The sequence below is a fragment of the Scyliorhinus torazame genome, chromosome 19 (genome assembly GCF_047496885.1).
Source record: "Scyliorhinus torazame isolate Kashiwa2021f chromosome 19, sScyTor2.1, whole genome shotgun sequence".
Classification (NCBI taxonomy): domain Eukaryota; kingdom Metazoa; phylum Chordata; class Chondrichthyes; order Carcharhiniformes; family Scyliorhinidae; genus Scyliorhinus; species Scyliorhinus torazame.
The window spans coordinates 107,562,645-107,583,165 of record NC_092725.1 but is presented as its reverse complement, the minus strand read 5'-3'; the positions used below and the strand labels follow the sequence as shown (position 1 = coordinate 107,583,165).

Here is a 20,521-nt window from a genome sequence, read left to right as displayed (position 1 = left end):
AACAAGGCCAACCTCAAGAGTGTACTGCCAAAATTCCACCAGCACATCTGTGGTAAACCACTGTTAGTGTATTATATGTATTGTGGTAAACTGTTACTGTACTACATGTATTGTGGTAAACCACTGCCTGATGGCTCTGCCTCCTCTCGGGCTCGGTATAAAGGTGGCTGACCACCGGCCCTGCCCCAGTTCGGGATCAGTGACCAGGAGGCTTTCTGTTTAGCTTATTAAAGCCACAGTTTCGTTCACTACTCGTCTTGTGTTAATTGATGGCACATCAACATCTCCCGTCCCACCCGGGACGACAACACTCTTGACCATTGCTACTCAAAAATCAAGGGCGCCTACCGTTCCATCCCCCGACCGCACTTTGGGAAATCAGACCATAATGCTCCTTCTCCCGGCATACAAGCAGAAACTCAAGCGGGAGAATCCAGCTAAGAAGGTTGTGCGGTGCTGGTCCGAGGAAACAGAAGAGCTCTTACGTGACTGCTTAGAGACAGTGGACTGGTCCATATTTAAGAACTCAGCAACCAACTTAAATGTGTATGCCACCATCGTCACAGACTTCATCAGCAAACGTGTGGATGACTGCGTGCCAAAGAAAGCAGTACGTACGTTCCCCAACCGGAAACCATGGCTCAATCGCGAGATTGACTCCCTACTGAAGGACAGATCTGAGGTGTTCAAGTCAGACAACCCTGACCTATACAAGAAATCCAGGTATGACCTCCGCAAAGCCATCAGAGATGCCAAGAGAGAATATCAAACCAAGCTAGAGTCACAGACAGACTCTCGGCGATTGTGGCAAGGACTAAACAACATAACGGGCTACAAAGCGAAGTCGAACAGTATCTCTGGCAGCAGCAGACCCCTCCCCGCTGAACTCAATGCATTCTATGCTCGGTTCGAGCAGGTAACCAACAATCCGCTGTTGAGTGCCCCAGCAGCCAATAGCTCACCCATACTCACCATCACAGCTTCCGAAGTCAGATTGGCCTTCCTGAAAGTGAGCCCTTAGACGGCGATGGGCCCGGACGGGACCCCTGGTCGTGCACTCAGAGCCCGCGCGGACATGCTGGCAGAGGTGTTCGCGGACATCTTTAACCGGTCTCTACTCTCCGAGGTCCTCACCTGCTTCAAGAAGACCACCATCATACCGGTGCCAAAGAAGAACCAGACAACGTGCCTCAATGACTACCGTCCGGTGGCCCTGACTTCAGTCGTAATGAAGTGCTTCGAGAGGTTGATCATGAAGTGCATCACCTCCATACTCCCAGAATGCTTTGATCCACTGCAATTTGCATACCGTCGCAACTGGTCCACAGCAGGCGCCATTTCCCTGGCCCTACACTCATCCCTAGAGCACTTTGACAACAAGGACTCCTACATCAAACTCCTATTTATTGACTACAGCTCCGCCTTCAACACCATAATCCCAGCCAAGCTCATATCAAAGCTCCAAAACCTAGGACTTGGCTCCCCACTCTGCAACTGGATCCTCAATTTTCTGACCAACAGACCACAATCAGTAAGAATGAACAACAATATCTCATTAACCCTTACCAACTTTTACAGATGCATCATAGAAAGCATCCTATCTGGCTACATCACAGCCTGGTATGGCAACTGCTCGGCCCAGGACCGCAAGAAACTTCAGAGAGTCGTGAACACCGCCCAGTCCATCACACAAACCTGCCTCCCATCCATTGACTCCATCTACTCCTCCGGCTGCCTGGGGAAAGCGGGCAGTATAATCAAAGATCCCTCCCACCCGGCTTACTCACTCTTCCCACTTCTTTCATCGGGCAGGGGATACAGAAGTCTGGGAACACGCACGAACAGCTTCTTCCCCACTGTTATCAGACTCCTAAATGACCCTCTTATGGACTGACCTCATTAACACTACACCCTGTATGCTTCATCCGATGCCGGTGCTTATGTAGTTACATTGTATACCGTGTGTTGCCCTATTATGTAATTTTCTTTTCTTCCCATGTACTTAATGATCTGTTGAGCTGCTCGCAGAACAATACTTTTCACTGTACCTCGGTACATGTGACAATAAACAAATCCAATCCAATCCATTCCATTTTCCGGTAGCAGCTCAAGGGCACTGGACATGATAACACATTCTCAGCCTTATCCTCAGTTTCTGTTGAGTAACCTGAGAGGGGTGATACTATGGGCGGGATTCTCCAATAATGGGGCTATGTCCCCACGCCAGCGTTTCACTCTGGACTTTCCTTAAGAAAGCCCCCTGCACGGGGCTGGCAGGGCCCCAGCGTGCTTCTCGCAGCTCTTGCTGCCGGTACGAGTCCCCGCACTTCCGGTCGGGAGTCCGCGCATGCGCACTGTGGTGGCCTGCAGCGGCCGCCCCAAGGGACATGGCGAACTCTGACCACCGAGTGGCACCAGAAATGTAACCACCCCCCCTCCCCGGGATCGCGCGCGCCCGCGGGTTGGTGATGCCCGATCGCCCCCTGGCCGTCCATGAGGCCCTTCCCGGTGATCGATCCCCCCGCCCCCCCCATCAGGGCGGCCGCGGACTGAGACCGCAGCCGCCACCGGCGGTTGCTGACGACCGATAGGTGATTAGAACAACGCAGTCAGGAACTCGGCCAGTTTTCCTCGGAGAATCGCGGGGGAAGGGCTTCGGTCTATGGCTCCCTACCCACGCCGCGTAGTTCGCGTGCGAAAGACTCCCGAGCAATTCTCCGGGGACCGGAGAATCGCGGGAGCGGCGTCGGACCGGATTTCGGCGTAGACGCCCATTCTCCCTCCCCCGCGCCGATCGCGATTTCGGCGCGCAGGCTCGGAGAATCCAGACCCACGTGTTTGGTTGTTTGTCTGAAAATGAGATAATATAGCTTTGTATTGGTAGCAGTATGTGGTAGCAGTATGTGGTAGCAGTATGGAACAGTGACGTTTCCTTGTTGGTAGCAGTAAGGAACAGAGACGTTTCCTTGTTGGTAGCAGTAAGGAACAGAGACGTTTCCTTGTTGGTAGCAGTATGGAACAGTGACGTTTCCTTATTGGTAGCAGTATGGAACAGTGACGTTTCCTTACTGGTAGCAGTAAGGAACAGTGACGTTTCCTTGTTGGTAGCAGTATGGAACAGTGACGTTTCCTTGTTGGTAGCAGTAAGGAACAGTGATGTTTCCGTATTGGTTGCAGTATGGAACAGTGACGTTTCCGTATTGGTTGCAGTATGGAACAGTGACGTTTCCTTGTTGGTAGCAGTATGGAACAGTGACGTTTCCTTATTGGTAGCAGTATGGAACAGTGACGTTTCCTTATTGGTAGCAGAATGGAACAGTGACGTTTCCTTATTGGTAGCAGAATGGAACAGTGACGTTTCCTTGTTGGTAGCAGTATGGAACAGTGACGTTTCCTTATTGGTAGCAGTAAGGAACAGTGACGTTTCCTTATTGGTAGCAGTATGGAACAGTGACGTTTCCTTGTTGGTAGCAGTATGGAATAGTGACGTTTCCTTATTGGTAGCAGTATGGAACAGTGACGTTTCCTTGTTGGTGGCAGTATGGAACAGTGACCTTTCCTTATTGGTAGCAGAATGGAACAGTGACGTTTCCTTATTGGTAGCAGAATGGAACAGTGACGTTTCCTTGTTGGTAGCAGTATTGGATAGTGACGTTTCCTTGTTGGTAGCAGTATGGAACAGTGACGTTTCCTTGTTGGTAGCAGTATGGAATAGTGACGTTTCCTTGTTGGTAGCAGTATGGAACAGTGACGTTTCCTTGTTGGTAGCAGTATGGAACAGTGACGTTTCCTTATTGGTAGCAGTATGGAACAGTGACGTTTCCTTGTTGGTAGCAGTATGGAATAGTGACCTTTCCTTATTGGTAGCAGTATGGAACAGTGACGTTTCCGTATTGGTTGCAGTATGGAACAGTGACGTTTCCGTATTAGTTGCAGTATGGAACAGTGACGTTTCCTTAGTGGTAGCAGAATGGAACAGTGACGTTTCCTTATTGGTAGCAGAATGGAACAGTGACGTTTCCGTATTGGTTGCAGTATGGAACAGTGACGTTTCCTTATTGGTAGCAGAATGGAACAGTGACGTTTCCTTGTTGGTAGCAGTATGGAACAGTGACGTTTCCTTATTGGTAGCAGTATGGAACAGTGACGTTTCCTTGTTGGTAGCAGTATGGAACAGTGACGTTTCCTTAGTGGTAGCAGAATGGAACAGTGACGTTTCCTTATTGGTAGCAGAATGGAACAGTGACGTTTCCGTATTGGTTGCAGTATGGAACAGTGACGTTTCCTTATTGGTAGCAGAATGGAACAGTGACGTTTCCTTGTTGGTAGCAGTATGGAACAGTGACGTTTCCTTATTGGTAGCAGTATGGAACAGTGACGTTTCCTTGTTGGTAGCAGTATGGAACAGTGACGTTTCCTTAGTGGTAGCAGAATGGAACAGTGACGTTTCCTTATTGGTAGCAGAATGGAACAGTGACGTTTCCGTATTGGTTGCAGTATGGAACAGTGACGTTTCCTTATTGGTAGCAGAATGGAACAGTGACGTTTCCTTGTTGGTAGCAGTATGGAACAGTGACGTTTCCTTATTGGTAGCAGTATGGAACAGTGACGTTTCCTTGTTGGTAGCAGTATGGAACAGTGACGTTTCCTTAGTGGTAGCAGAATGGAACAGTGACGTTTCCTTGTTGGTAGCAGTAAGGAACAGTGACGTTTCCTTATTGGTAGCAGTATGGAATAGTGACGTTTCCTTGTTGGTAGCAGTATGGAATAGTGACGTTTCCTTGTTGGTAGCAGTATGGAACAGTGACGTTTCCTTATTGGTAGCAGAATGGAACAGTGACGTTTCCTTAGTGGTAGCAGTATGGAACAGTGACGTTTCCTTAGTGGTAGCAGTATGGAACAGTGACGTTTCCTTATAGGTAGCAGTATGGAACAGTGACGTTTCCTTGTTGGTAGCAGTATGGAACAGTGACGTTTCCTTAGTGGTAGCAGTATGGAACAGTGACGTTTCCTTATTGGTAGCAGTATGGAACAGTGACGTTTCCTTATTGGTAGCAGTATGGAACAGTGACGTTTCCTTATTGGTAGCAGTATGGAACAGTGACGTTTCCTTGTTGGTAGCAGTATGGAATAGTGACGTTTCCTTATTGGTAGCAGTATGGAACAGTGACGTTTCCGTATTGGTTGCAGTATGGAACAGTGACGTTTCCGTATTAGTTGCAGTATGGAACAGTGATGTTTCCTTAGTGGTAGCAGAATGGAACAGTGACGTTTCCTTATTGGTAGCAGTATGGAACAGTGACGTTTCCTTGTTGGTAGCAGTATGGAACAGTGACGTTTCCTTATTGGTAGCAGAATGGAACAGTGACGTTTCCTTATTGGTAGCAGAATGGAACAGTGACGTTTCCTTATTGGTAGCAGAATGGAACAGTGACGTTTCCTTGTTGGTAGCAGTATGGAACAGTGACGTTTCCTTATTGGTAGCAGTAAGGAACAGTGACGTTTCCTTATTGGTAGCAGTATGGAACAGTGACGTTTCCTTGTTGGTAGCAGTATGGAATAGTGACGTTTCCTTATTGGTAGCAGTATGGAACAGTGACGTTTCCTTATTGGTAGCAGAAAGGAACAGTGACGTTTCCTTATTGGTAGCAGAATGGAACAGTGACGTTTCCTTGTTGGTAGCAGTATTGGATAGTGACGTTTCCTTGTTGGTAGCAGTATGGAACAGTGACGTTTCCGTATTGGTTGCAGTATGGAACAGTGACGTTTCCGTATTAGTTGCAGTATGGAACAGTGACGTTTCCTTAGTGGTAGCAGAATGGAACAGTGACGTTTCCTTATTGGTAGCAGAATGGAACAGTGACGTTTCCTTATTGGTAGCAGTATGGAACAGTGACATTTCCTTGTTGGTAGCAGTATGGAACAGTGACGTTTCCTTAGTGGTAGCAGAATGGAACAGTGACGTTTCCTTGTTGGTAGCAGTAAGGAACAGTGACGTTTCCTTATTGGTAGCAGTATGGAACAGTGACGTTTCCTTGTTGGTAGCAGTATGGAATAGTGACGTTTCCTTGTTGGTAGCAGTATGGAACAGTGACGTTTCCTTATTGGTAGCAGAATGGAACAGTGACGTTTCCTTAGTGGTAGCAGTATGGAACAGTGACGTTTCCTTAGTGGTAGCAGTATGGAACAGTGACGTTTCCGTATTGGTTGCAGTATGGAACAGTGACGTTTCCGTATTAGTTGCAGTATGGAACAGTGACGTTTCCTTAGTGGTAGCAGAATGGAACAGTGACGTTTCCTTATTGGTAGCAGAATGGAACAGTGCCGTTTCCGTATTGGTTGCAGTATGGAACAGTGACGTTTCCTTATTGGTAGCAGAATGGAACAGTGACGTTTCCTTGTTGGTAGCAGTATGGAACAGTGACGTTTCCTTATTGGTAGCAGTATGGAACAGTGACGTTTCCTTGTTGGTAGCAGTATGGAACAGTGACGTTTCCTTCTTGATAGCAGAATGGAACAGTGACGTTTCCTTGTTGGTGGCAGTATGGAACAGTGACGTTTCCTTATTGGTAGCAGAATGGAACAGTGACGTTTCCTTGTTGGTGGCAGTATGGAACAGTGACGTTTCCTTATTGGTAGCAGTATGGAACAGTGACGTTTCCTTGTTGCTTAATGGTTAGTGTGATATGTGGAATGTTACGGAGTTGATTTTCAAATATTTGTTTCTGTTGACCGTTTAATAAACAAAATATGTTCAGGTGGCTTCTCGTGCCATGCCTTAGATGAATATTGTATTGTATTTCAATCAAACTTTGAAGCCTGAACTCTTTGCCTGAATTCTAGAAGCGTCAACAGCACAGGCAGCAGGCAACAATTAAATACTCAGGAGCTGGACTTCAGCATTGGGGATACCCTGCCGACCAAAGGGTAAGTATGTGGATCACGGAAGGGCAGCTAAACAGGGTGTCCCTAATGTTCCTTAGAGGTTCGGGGCTCCTGCTGTGGCCGTGGGTGATTGTGCAGCTGGCTCGATACATGGCACTCTGAGAGAAGGTAGGGGAGGCTTGAGGTTTTGAGGGTCCGGGGTGAAAGCCCTAATTGACTGTCGGTCTCTCGTCTTCTCCAATTCTTTACAGATGTACAAATTATGGCTGGATGTGTTGGCCCTGCAGAGGCTTCCCTTGCAGTGCTGGTGACAGCCCAGGTGGCCAGACGGCGGAGAAGGCGGCAGCAGCGTTGACGCAGGTTGGAGGCAGCACCCCATGTGCAGGGGACCACCGCACACCCTAGAAACCTGATTGCCCATCAGATGTCGTTGGTCTTTCGAGAAGATGACGGACAGCATGTGGCGCAGGGGACTTTGTCTCAACAAAGAGACAGCGCAGCACCTGTGCTACGTCCTCATGGACTTCGCACCCATGGAGGAGGACACCCACTACTGGTGGCCCTGAACCTCTATGCAACCGGTTTATTCCAGGGCGTGCGCAGAAACCTGTGTGGCATTTTCCAGGCTACAGCCCATACCCACACCCACACCCACACCCATCAGGTCATGGATGCCCTATATGACCAGGCATCAGATTATATCAACTTTGAGCTGGACCAGGTCCACAAAGATGCCCAGGCTGCAGGATTCTCAGCCATCACTGGGATGCAGCAAGTCCTGGGGGCAATAGATGGCACGCATATCACCTTGCACCTTGGGACATCAGGGAGTGTTGTTCAGGAAGGGGTTCCACCCCCCGAATGTTAAACTCGTGTGCGATGACCGTCTCCGGATCATGCACGTGTGTGCACTTTTCCCAGGGAGCGTGCATGTCAGCTACATCCTGGGCCACGAAGATCCCCGGCGACTTTGAAGACCACCCAGGATGACGGGTTGTCACTTGGGGGATAAGGATACCCGAAGAGGTCCTGGCTGATGATGCCTGTACGGAGACTGGAGACCAAGGCAGAGTCCCGATATACTGAAGCCCATGCTGTCATCGAGTGCTGCATCAGACTGTTCAAAATGTGGTTCTGATGAGTGGCCCCATTTGGTGGTGCATTGCAGTACACTTTGTGGTGGTGTGCTGTGCCCTTCACAACCTGGGATAGCAGCAGGGCAACTGCTGGAGGAGGAGGAGAAGAGACATGCATCCTCATCTGAAGAGGAGGAGTTGGACCAGGAGGGGCTGGAGGACAAGCCTGGGACGGGCTGCAGGAGGATAGAGGACAGGTGGCGGCGGCGGCGAAGATCTGGCATACACGGGGGACCAGGGAGGCCCTCATTCTTGCCTGAGTCACAAGGGGCGAGACTTGGTCCGTCTGCTCACTCCTCCCTTCCCCAATCTCTCCTTCATCCCAAGACGCCAATCCCCACAATTCTCCCTCCCACCAATCCCTCCATCCCCAAATCCTCCCTCCCTCCAATCTCTCCAGCCACCCCCAATCTTCCCTTTTTTCCAATCCCGCCAGTCTTCCCAATCCCTCTAGTCGCCCCAATCCCTCCTTCCCCCAATCCACCCCCTTACCTCCATCCGTCTGCTCCCCCATGCCTTCTTCCCCCCCCATTTCACTTCTTTCCCCCACCCCAGGATTCCAAGACAATCCCCCTCCTAATCCCCCTCCTAACCACCCCCCCCCCCCCCCCCCCCCCCCCCGCCAAAATACCCTATTTCACCCTCCATGGGTCTGTGTAACATCATCTCAGGATGATTGGTTCGTGTCAGCGGGTCAATATACGAGGCAGGAGGATTATGATGATAACTTGCTGTAAGGAAAGCTCTGGTGCTCCTCAGTTTATGCCAAAGTCTGACTCCTGTCTTTCTGCTGACAGGACAGTTATTTTCAACACAGTTATTGACCCTGGCTTGGACCGGTCAAGCTCGAAAACGGGCAGGGTGCCAGCAATGGCAAAGGAACTAAAAGGGATAATGGAGCAGGGGGGTGGATCCATGGAGATTTGGGCAGCCGAGGTGAAGGAGTTCTCCTTCTACTCACACGTGCATAAAGTGTATTCCTGGATCGATTTCTTTATTTTGAGCAGGGCCTTACCGGCAGGGGTGGTGGACATTGGGTACTCGGCGATCACAATCTCAGACCATGCTCCGCACTGGGTTGACCTGCAGGTTAGTAAAGACAGTAACCAGCACCCGCACTGGAGGTTAGATGTGGGTCTTTTGGCTGACGAAGGGTGTGCGAGCGGCTGAGGAAATGCATTCAGAGCTACCTGAAGGTCAATGACATGGGGGAAATTTCAGCAGCGGTGGTCTGGGAAGCACTGAAGGCGGTGGTCAGAGGGGAGCTGATCTCGATACGGGCCCATAGGGAGAAGGTAGACTGGGTAGAGATGGACCGACTGGTTAAGGAGATACTACAGATCGATAGGAAGTATGCGGAGACCCCAGAGGCAGGGCTTTTAAGGGAACGGCGGAGGCTACAGGCGGAGTTCGGCTTGTTAACCAGAGGGAGGCTGGTGGAGCAGCTGAGAAAGGCGAGGGGGGCGATCTATGAGCATGGAGAGAAGGTCAGCAGAATGATTGCACAGCAGCTTAGAAAGAGGGAGGCAGCCAGGGAGATAGGGAAAGTAAATGACAGAGATGGGAACCTGGTTGGAGATTCAGCAGGGGTGAATAAGGCTTTCAGGGATTTCTACAGTCGGCTATATCCCCTACGGGGATGAGGCACTTCTTGGGGGGGGGGGGGGGGGCTGAATTTCCCAAAGGGGGACGGGGAGCTGGAAGAAGGGCTGGTGGCCCCGATCGGGTTGGAAGAGATAGTGGAGGGTCTGAAGGCCATTGCAGGTGGGTAAAGCCCCGGGCCCGGACGGGTACCCAGTGAAGTTTTATAAAAAGTTCCCTGGGATATTGGGGCAGGTGTTGATGAGGCAAGGGAAAGAGGGGTGCTGCCCCCGACGAAGTCACAGGCCACGATTTCGCTGATTCTGAAGCGGGACAAGAACCCGGAGCTGTGTGGGTCCTACAGGCCGATATCCTTGTTGAATGTGGATGCCAAACCGCTGGCCAAAATTGTGTCCTCCAGGATTGAGGATTGTGTTCCGGACGTTATTGGGGAGGACCAGACGGGGTTTGTTAAGGTCAGGCAGTTGGTGGCCAATGTAAGAAAGTTGTTAAATGTGATCATGATTCCCCCGGAAGGAAGGGAGGTGGATGTAGTGATCGCAATGGATGCAGAAAAGGCTTTTGATCGGGTAGAATGGGATTATCTGTGGGAGATACTGGGACGGTTCGGATTCGGGCGGGGCTTTATTGACTGGGTCAGGTTACTGTATCAGGCTCCTGTGGCAAGTGTGCGGATGAATAGGACAACATCGGACTATTTTAGACTGCACCGGAGGACGAGACAGGGACGCCCCCTCGCCCCACTGTTGTTTGCGCTGGCTATAGAGCCGTTCGGAATTCTCAGAGAGCCTCGAGGGGCTGGAGTGGACTGGTACGGGGGGGGGGGGGGTTGGAGCACAGAGTTTTGCTCTATGCGGATGACCTGCTTCTGTACGTTTCAGACCCAATAGAGGGGCTGGTTTAGCTCACTGGGCTAAATCACTGGCTTTTAAAGCAGACCAAGGCAGGCCAGCAGCACGGTTCAATTCCTGTACCAGCCTCCCCGAACAGGCGCCAATGGGGTCTTGGTCTTCCAAAGAGAAATGGACCGAATGGTTGAGCAGTACGGCTGCGAGCCATGTTCCCATACTTGGACAATGTCACCATCTGCGGCCATGACCAGCAGGACCATGACGAGAACCTGCGGCGCTTTCTCCACACCGCTAAACTCCTGAACCTAATCTATAATAGAGAAAAATGCGTCTTCCGCACAACCCGCCTAGCCATCCTCGGCTACGTTGTGGAACACGGAGTCCTAGGGCCCGACCCCGACCGCAAGCGCCCCCTCCTGGAACGCCCTCTCCCCCACAGTCCCAAGGCCCTGAAGAGATGCCTGGGGTTCTTCTCATACTATGCCCAGTGGGTCCCCAACTATGCGGACAAGGCCCGTCCACTGATCAAATCCACTGTTTTTCCCCTGATGGCTGAGGTCCGACTGGCCTTCAAATGCATCAAGGCAGATATTGCCGAAGCCACGATGCGCGCTGTGGACAAGTCTTCCAAGTGGAGAGCGATGCGTCGGACTTTGCTCTGGCCGCTAGACTCAACCAGGCGGGCAGGCCCGTGGCTTTCATCTCCCGTACCCCCCATGCCTCTGAAATTTGACACTCCTCCGTCGAAAAGGAAGCCCAAGCCATCGTAGAAGCTGTGAGACATTACCTGGCCAGCATGCGATTCACTCTCCTCACTGACCAATGGTCGGTTGCCTTCATATTCAATAACACACAGCGGGGCAAGATTAAGAATGACAGGATTCTGAGGTGGAGGATCGAGCTCTCCACCTACAGCTATGATATGTTGTATCGACCCGGGAAGCTCAACGAGCCCCCAGATGCCCTCTCCCGCGGTACATGTGCCAGCGCCACAGGTAGACCGACTTCGGACCCTCCACAACGACCTCTGTCACCCGGAGGTCACCCGTTTCTTTCACTTCATCAAGGCCCACAACCTGCCTTACTCCATCGAGGAGGTCAGGTCCGTGACCAGGGACTGCCAGGTCTGCGCGGAGTGCAAACCGCACTTCTATTGGCCAGACCTGGTAAAGGCCTCCCCCGCCTCTTTGAGCGCCTCAGCATTGACTTCAAAGGGCCCCTCCCCTCCACTGACCGGAACGTGTACTTCATCAACATCGTTGACGAGTACTGAAGGTTCCCTTTCGCCATCCCCTGCTCTGATATGACCTCTGCCTCCGTCATCAAGGCCCTGCAGTCTTTTCACCCTGTTCGGGTTCCCCGCCTACATCCAGTGATCGGGGCTCCTCCTTTATGAGCGACGAGTTTGGTCAGTTCCTGCTCAGCAAGGGCATTGCCTCCAGCAGGACGACCAGCTATTTAAAAAAAAATAATTAGAGTACCCAATTCATCTTTTCCAATTAAGGGGCAATTTAGCATGGCCAATCCACCTACCCTGCACATTTTTGGGTTGTGGGGGCGAAACCCATGCAAACACGGGGAGAATGTACAAACTCCACACAGACAGTGACCCAGAGCCAGGATCGAACCTGGGGTCTTGGCGCTGTGAAGCTGCAGGGCTAACCCACTGCGCCATCATGCTGCCCTGGGACGACCAGCTATAACCCCCTGGGAAACGGACAGGTGGAGAGGGAGAACGCGACAGTCTGGAAGGCCGTCCTTCTGGCCCTATGGTCTAGAAGTCTCCCAGTCTCCCCTGGCAGGAGATCCTCTCCGATGCGCTCCACTCCATCCGGTCGCTCCTCTGCACAGCCACCAACGAGACTCCTCATGAACGTATGTTTGCCTTCCCCAGGAAATCCACCTCCGCGGTCTCGCTTCCGTCCTGGCTGACAGTCCAAGGGCCCGTCCTTCTCCGGAAGCATGCGAGGAGCCATAAAACCGACCCCCTTGTCGAGAAGGTCCTGCTCCTCCATGCAAATCCACAATATGCCTACGTGGTACACCAGGACGGGCGGCAGGACACGGTCTCCCTTCGGGATTTGGCACTTGCAGATTCCCCAGCGCCATCACCCCCGACCCTACACCGTCTTCCCCCACCATGGCCACCTCCCTCACGAACTAACACCCGCAGGCCCACCAGCGACAAGCATCACCACCTCCGCCCATAAACCACCCCCCTTCGCCGACTCAACATCTGGGTGAAGAAGAAGACGACAACACGCTCCCGGACACCGCAGGTCACGACACCGGCGTCCACACCACAGCCGGGACTGAGGCGATCACGGCGGAAGGTCAAGGCCCCCCGACAGACTTGACCTTTAAGACCACTTCACACCCGCCGGACTTTTTTCTTTAAAGAGGGGGTGAATGTGGTAAACCACGGTATTGCATTGTATGGCATTGTATTGTATTGTGCATGCCTGGGCTTGTCCAGGCTGGCTCCACCTGTGGCTCCTCCCCTCGGGCTTATGTATAAAGATGGCAAGTCGGGTCCCCATTTCGGGTCCAGAGGCAGGAAGCTTGCTGTTTAGCCTCAGTTACATTCATCACTCGTCGTGTGCTATTGATGGTGTATCAGAAGTAAAGATAGCAATTTAAGGGTTATTGGGTCACTATTGATTAGCATTATTTAAGGATAATTGTAAGCTATATTTTTTGTGTGTTGTTAAAGATATTTTTGCATTTGTAATAAAGTGTGTTTTAATATACCATATCCCTATTTTGCATGAAATCACTTCTGGATCGAGGTATCCTTTCCTCATAGTCTTACAAAATTATAAAATATTGGGGTTCTGTCCACTATCCTGGCCACTGTTGGGGTCTGGGATCGTAAATCTGTAACTTAGAAATACTGCTTTCATTTATCATCATATAATATACAGCTTTCTGCGCACCCATTAAAAGCAAGACAGAAATGGATCAATGATTCCGATGTTTCACACCTCATTTAAAACTGCTGTTACTTTAGACTTCTTTCAGTAATGTACTGCAATTCTTTAACTTTTAAAACAACGCCAGTTAAACAAAACCAACATAATAAAATGTAACTATTGAAAAGGGAGAAATAAGAGTGCAAAAAAAAAAAAAGGAAGTGCAGGGACAGAATAAAATAATTAAATTACAAATAGAGATTACACAACAAAGATTGTATTCCCTGAAATGTAGGTTCAGAATTTATTTGGTTGAATTTATCAAGATATTAAGGGATAGGGAAGGTAGATAGGGAGAAACTATTTATGCAGGCTGGAACTAGAAGATATAATCAAAAAATTAAAGCAGGCCTTTAGGATTGAGATTGGGAAACATTCCAGTCATTGCCATGCACCCAACATGCCCTTGGCAAAGGTGATCTGTAGCCATCTGGGATGGCCACTTCCCGATTACAAAATGGACACTTTGCAAAGATTTCAGGGAAAATGGACAATACTGAGAAAACAAGCAGGTTCAGGGTTTGTCTGTTGATTAGAACTGCAGCTCCCAGACAAGACCTAAACTGCAAACCATTAGCATACTAATGGGCCATCTCCGGGGACAAAAGAGTAACATTTAAGTAAACGATACTAAGACAGACAGCCCGGCGCCAGAGGAGACCTGAACAAAGCAGGCCAACGGACACCTAGGACACGCCCAGCCATCAGGGCACCCACCCCTTTATTGGAGGAAATCGATAGGAATGATTGAGAAACGGCCCAATTATTTGGGGCCAAGTTCAAGGCCCGCCCAAAAGCGCGCAAAGCCCCTTTTGGATATAAGAAGGATCCCCCAAGAGAGAATCGTTCTCTTGGCTCCGGCTCTCACCGAGGAGAGACCTGCCCAAAAGCTGCACCAGAACAAGTAAGTCCAAGGTCAACGCACGCTACCAGACAGACGACCTTAGCTGTTCCCCTTCACCACTTCGACCCTAGCAGCCTCAGAACTGAACAACGGCCATTGTTCCTCTGACTGAATGCTAAGTATAGGCTTTAGCAGTAGTGATAGTTTAGTCTGTAGTATTTGTGCATGATTATATTTAACTGTGTGTAAATAAATAAGCATTTGACTTTGAACTAACTAACTGGTGTATCGAGTCTTTGATCAGTATTCGGTTTGAACCTTGTGGCGGCATCGAAAGATACCTGGCGACTCTAGAGCAAAACGTAATTAGAATAAAGGAAGGCGACCATATTGGCCGCCATATTTAGAGCCAAATAACGAGAAACACAAATCCCACAAGGAAACATGAGCCTATAATTTAGTAGACAGCCAGCCATTGCCACAGGCTTGAAAATGTCCTCCAGAAGGGCAGCACGGTGGCGCAGTGGGTTAGCACTGCGGCCTCAAGGCACCGAGGTCCCAGGTTCGATCCCGGCTCTGGGTCACTGTCCGTGTGGAGTTTGCACACTCTCCGTGTTTGCGTGGGTTTCGCCCCCACATCCCAAAAATGTATAAGCTAGGTGGATTGGCCACGCTAAATTGCCCCTTAATTGGAAAAAATGAATTGGGTACTCTAAAATTATTTAAAAAAAGAAAATGACCTCCAGGTGGTTATCCACCTGAGTGAGAGTGAGGTATGATTGTCAATAGGCTCCCGTCCTCACTCATTTTCATATTCTTTCAAGGCTTAAGCCTTTTGTCGGTGGAAGTATGCCTTCTCAAGGAAATCCCCAGAAACTCAACCTGCAGCAATGTACAGATGGTGGTGATCAATGGACTCTGCCCCTTTCCCTTTATGAACTGTATAAGCAACTCTGTGTCATTGACAAATGCTAAATATGTAGGAGCTGGTGCCTTAAATAGATTACAATTTTGATAAGACAAGCTATTTTATGAAAGTTATATTACAAAATGGATATAGAGGCACTGGAGAAAGGATCCACAAAGATGATAACAGATTGGAAGAGGACATAACCATCAAAAAAGAATTCAACAGGCTGGTGCTCTCGTCACTAGAAAAGCAAAGGCTGAGGGCCGATAGAGGTCTTCAAGATTGTGAAAATGTTCCATAGAGTAGACAAGAAGATATTTCACCAGGGAGACACCAGAACAAGCGGTTATAAATTTTAAATGATCATTAATTAATCCAATTGGGAATTCAAGAGTTCATAGAATAGATTACCAAAATCTTTATCGAAGAGGTAGGTTTTAAGGAGCGTGTTAGAGGTGAGGTAGGGAAAAGGAGAGGTTAAGGAAGGGCATTCAAGAACGTAGGAGCTAGGAACAGCTGTCAATGGTGCAGCAATTAAAATTAGGAATGCACAGGGGGACAGAATTGGAGAAGGACTGTGATCTCAAAATGTTTTCTAGGGATAGACTAATTTGAAAGCAAGGGCGAGAGTTTAAAAACCAAGGCATTGTCAAACTGATGTCAATGTAAGTCAGCAAGCACAGGGACGGTGATGGATGACTGGGACTCGGTATAAAGTTAGGCTACTGACAAATGAGCTCAAGCTTATGTGGAGTGGAAGATAAGTGGCCAGTCATGAGAGTATTGAAATAGTTGAGGCCAGAGGTAGCAAAGGCATTCATTGATGAAGGCTTCAGCAGCGGATGAACAGACAGAAGCAGAATTGTATGATGTTATGGATGTGGAAATTGACAGTCTTGGTAATGGAGCAGGTATATGGTCAGAAATTCATCTCAAGATCAAATACACCACCAAGTTTGCAAGCAGTCTGACTCAGCCTCAAACAGTTTCCAGGGAGAGGGATGGAGCTGGTGGCTGGAGAACAGAGATTGTGATGAGAGCTGAAGATGATGGTTTGTGTCTTTCCAATACCTAATAGTTGATATTTATGCTCATTCAATTTGAACAATTAGAGACAGTGAAAGGATCAAGAGAGGTAGTGTGGGGCAGCACAGTGGCTAGCACTGCTGCCTCACGGTGCCGAGGTCCCAGGTTCGATCCCGGCTCTGGGTCACTGTCCATGTGGAGTTTGTACATTCTCTCCGTGTTTGCGTGGGTTTCACCCCCACATCCCAAAGATGTGCAGGGTAGGTGGATTGGCCATGCTAAAATTGCCCCCTAATTGGAAAAAATGAATTGGGTACTCTAAAAAAATTTTTTTAAGAGAGGTGGTGCAGGCAACTGTCTGGTGCACGCCATTGGTCAGGCACACAGTCGTTAAAATCCACCCCTACTATTCACTCCCAGGCATCAGTTAGGATTATAAAGTTTGAGAGTATTCAGCATAGATTCAACAGGATGTCAAAGATGGGAAATTGTAATCATGAGGAGGGACTTGATATATCAAAACTATTAACACTGGAGCAAGAGGAGATTTAATGCATATCTTCAAAAGCATGAGTGAGTTTGAAGGAGTCAAGCAGGAAAGGCTGCTTCCTCAGATTGGGGGGGGGGGGGGGGTCAGTGAAAAGGGCTAGCAATTTTAGCCTCATTAGGCGAATGCAAAGAGGTATTAGGAGAAATTTACTTATGTAGAAGGCTTTTGGTGGCAAGACTTGCCTTAACAGACTACTGCACATTCTGTGGGTAAATATGGAGCGGAGGAAGATCTGGAAAGAAAACAGGGCACTGGACTTAAATTTGGATTGAGCTGGCAATGAGTCAGCACAGACACAATAGGCCAAATAGCCTCCTTTTTTGCACTGCTGTTCCATTCTTCATAAGAAATTATAGCAACAACTACATCAAATACTCCTCCATTAAAATTCACCGCAATGTTTCTATAAAAACATTTTCATAGCAGATTCCCTGGTCTGTACCCTCGTTCTGGATTATGAGCTAGCGGAATTCATTCAAAACTGATTAAAATCCTTCACAAACCTGCGCGGATCATCGGGATCGCAGTTGGAGAGAAAGCTTGTTATGGCTTCAGCCACTTCTTTACTCGACAGGACGTCCCACAGTCCATCCGTGGCTAGAACCAGTACGTCACTTGTGTAATGATCGTGTTCTGAGATGTCATAAACGCGTACCTGTAGACAGATCAATCGAATGAACTTTCTTTTTTTAAGAATAATTTCAAAAGCAGCCTAATCTTTTTCATATCTGCGCAGAACACAAATTGTCCCACTGCAACCCCACCAATTAAGCACATTTATGTCCTTTTAAATTCCCATGACCACAAAACAAAAATGATAGAGTAAAACAAGTGTCAACCTGAACAAATCATTACAAGCACAGTTTCAGTGGTAGAATATTGCATTTTATTCTTCTCTTTGTGTTGGAAATTATTCCAAATACAAATGCTATTTTTTTAGAATACCCATTGTTCTCATTTCTGCCTCATAAATGTCAGTTATCACAAGCGGTCGAGACGCAGGCCGCAAGGTGTAACATTGATTTAAGGTTCCATCAACTTTCAGCAAACATTCTTTGAGGTAAATAGCATTTTGCTGGATTCAATATGGAAATCAGGCAGTTAGCGTTCCCATGGCAACACTGTGACATTCTATCTCATCTCATCTGCACAGGTCATAAACCATGCAGGGTTGGCCACACTCGTCTTTGCAGATTTACACTCTTGAATTGAATTAGTCGGAGCAGGCAAGATGAGAAATTCGAATACGTAGCGCCCACAAGTGACCCAGCTACTTGAGTAGAAGTCTTGACCTTACTCTAATGTACATAAGTCACAGTAGACGTAAAAGCTAAACTACTGTGACAGAATTTAAAACGGTTCTGAAATGCTTGTTGGTTAATCATCAGATTCTACTACGTTTATGTGTAGCAAATTTGTAATAATCTACGCATCTTCTCTGCTGTTGTTAGCACTATACTCTGTATGCTTCACCCAACGCCTATATATGTACATTGTGTATTTATGTATGTCCTATGTTTTTCATGTATGGAACAATCTCCTGGACTGTACACAGAATAATACTTTTCACTGTATCTCAGTACACATGACAATAAATCTAAATAAAATGCAGATAGATCTATTGATTCCACACTCACACGTGATTGATTGGAGGCCTTACACTCTCCCCTGGCATGTCCCTCAAACTCTCACTCTCCCCCAACCCCCTCACAAACTCTCCCTCTCCCCACAATCCCCTCACAAACTCTACCTCTCCCCGCAACCTCTTCACAAGCTCTCCCTTCCCATAGCCCCTTCACTAAATCCCCCCTTGCCTGAAATACCCTCACAAACTCCCCCTCCCCCAATCTCCCTCAAACTCTCCCTTCCCCCGCAACCCACTCACAAACTGTCCCTTCCCCCACTGCCTCTCAAACTCCCTCTCCCCTGCAACTCCCTCACAAACTCTCTGTACATCGTTTCTGTATACTTAAGGTTGACTTCCTTCGGGCTGGGTGGTCTGGGAGATCAGGAATTCATACACTTTGTGCAGCGGTTATGTTGACTTAATCTTTTACCCAGGAAGCTTGAAACCTAGCTCAGCCTCTGGCTTCACTGGATTTTCCCAATCACACACAGTAAAGGAAGTAAAAGTAAAGTCACCATAGTCCCAGATGACCATAAGCTTCTTTCCCCTTTGAGGGGGAGAGCTGACTGGTGGCGATTTAACCTGAGTGTCATGATATGCAAACATGCAACCAATGAACACTCAGAATAGGACATAACCAATGGGCAGTCAGGACACTCAAGAGGTGGCATCACCACAAGGGGGCATGACATAAACACTATAAAAGGGATGAGGCACTCACACCCTGCCTCTTTCCGCAGACATCTAGAGAGTTGACAGGGTTGATCAGCAGCGTCACACCCCAGCACGTGGCTTAGAGCAAGCTGGTACAGTTAGACTGAGTTACTACAGTTAGATTAGCAGAGAGTCGAACTCATTTGAGAACCGTGTTAATAGTTCAATAAACACGTTGAACTCATTTCAGAGTCTGGAGGATCCTTTAGTTAAGACTGCGTCAAGTAGCAGCCTGTGTTATCCGAAGCAGCATAACACAACATGATACCAGGAATGACTGGTCAATCTATTTAGTTCAACTCAGCAAGATCCGTGACAACCATACACTGCATACAGGCACAATGGACAAGATTCAGGCTCCTCATCAGCTCAGGACCACCGGCAATCTTAGTGCCAACTGGCAATCATTCAAGCAGAAATTTCAACTATACGTGGAAGCATCAGTCCTCAATGGCGCGACCGATGCGCGGAAGATAGCTCTTCTACTCACCACTGCGGGTGACCATACAATAAAGATCTTCAACTCCGTTCACTTTTCCGAAGGGCAGGACAAAACAAAGTACCAAACCATCCTGGACAAATTCGATGGCCACTGCGAGGTGGACACCAACAAAGTCTTTGAGCGCTACATCTTCAAGTAGAGGATGCAAGGTAAAGAAGAATCATTCACCTCCTATCTAACTAACCTTATACTGCTAGCACAATCCTGCAACTTCGGCGATATCACTGACTCCATGATCAGAGACCAAGTCATTTTTGGAGTCCACTCTGATCCTCTGCGACAGCAATTGTTAAAAATCAAGCACATGACCCTGCCAGTCGCGATTGAAACGTGTACTGTGCATGAGCACTCTAAAAATCGCTATTCACAGTACAAAACGGCAGAAAGTGAAAAACAAGCCTCCCATGAGGTGGAGTGTGTTCAGGCCATCTCCCCATCTCCCGGATGCAGCGCCTCCACATTGATGAAAGCAGCCATTTCGCGTGCTCTTCCAGGGGCCCGACACACGTGCAGTGCGATCGGGAACACAAAACGGCCGAAAACCGCACTGCACAGGTGCAGACGTCCGAGAACCGCACCGTGCATGCGCAACGACGCACTGAGCGTCATGTCGCCGACGTCATGACTTGTGTGAACTGCGGCAACGCCCATTAAAAAAAAAAAAACTGCCCTGCAAGAGACAAACACTGTTTAAACTGTGGGAAACCAAACCACTATGCAGCCCTGTGCAGATCTGCACCACCAGTCAGGAGCCAGCGCTCCCAATTCCAGCAGCGGTGCATCAGAAGTGTGCAACACCGAATGCATGCCTCTGATCCAGGCAGTGCGACGGATCCAGATGATGAATACCTGGACAACACTTACCGAGTGGGCATTATTACTAAGTGCGAATACGCCACACC

The 20,521-nt window shown here is 48.6% G+C and overlaps 1 protein-coding gene across 1 annotated transcript in view; it reads right to left on the bottom strand.

Annotated features, from left to right (window-relative positions):
• ppm1h (protein phosphatase, Mg2+/Mn2+ dependent, 1H) overlaps positions 1 to 20,521 on the bottom strand; it is a 273,456-nt gene that overhangs the window by 9,649 nt on the left and 243,286 nt on the right. Inside the window, exon 9 of the mRNA XM_072485022.1 lies at positions 17,280 to 17,431. Coding sequence (XP_072341123.1) covers positions 17,280 to 17,431 — 152 coding nt within the window. The remainder of the gene's footprint in view (positions 1 to 17,279; positions 17,432 to 20,521) is intronic.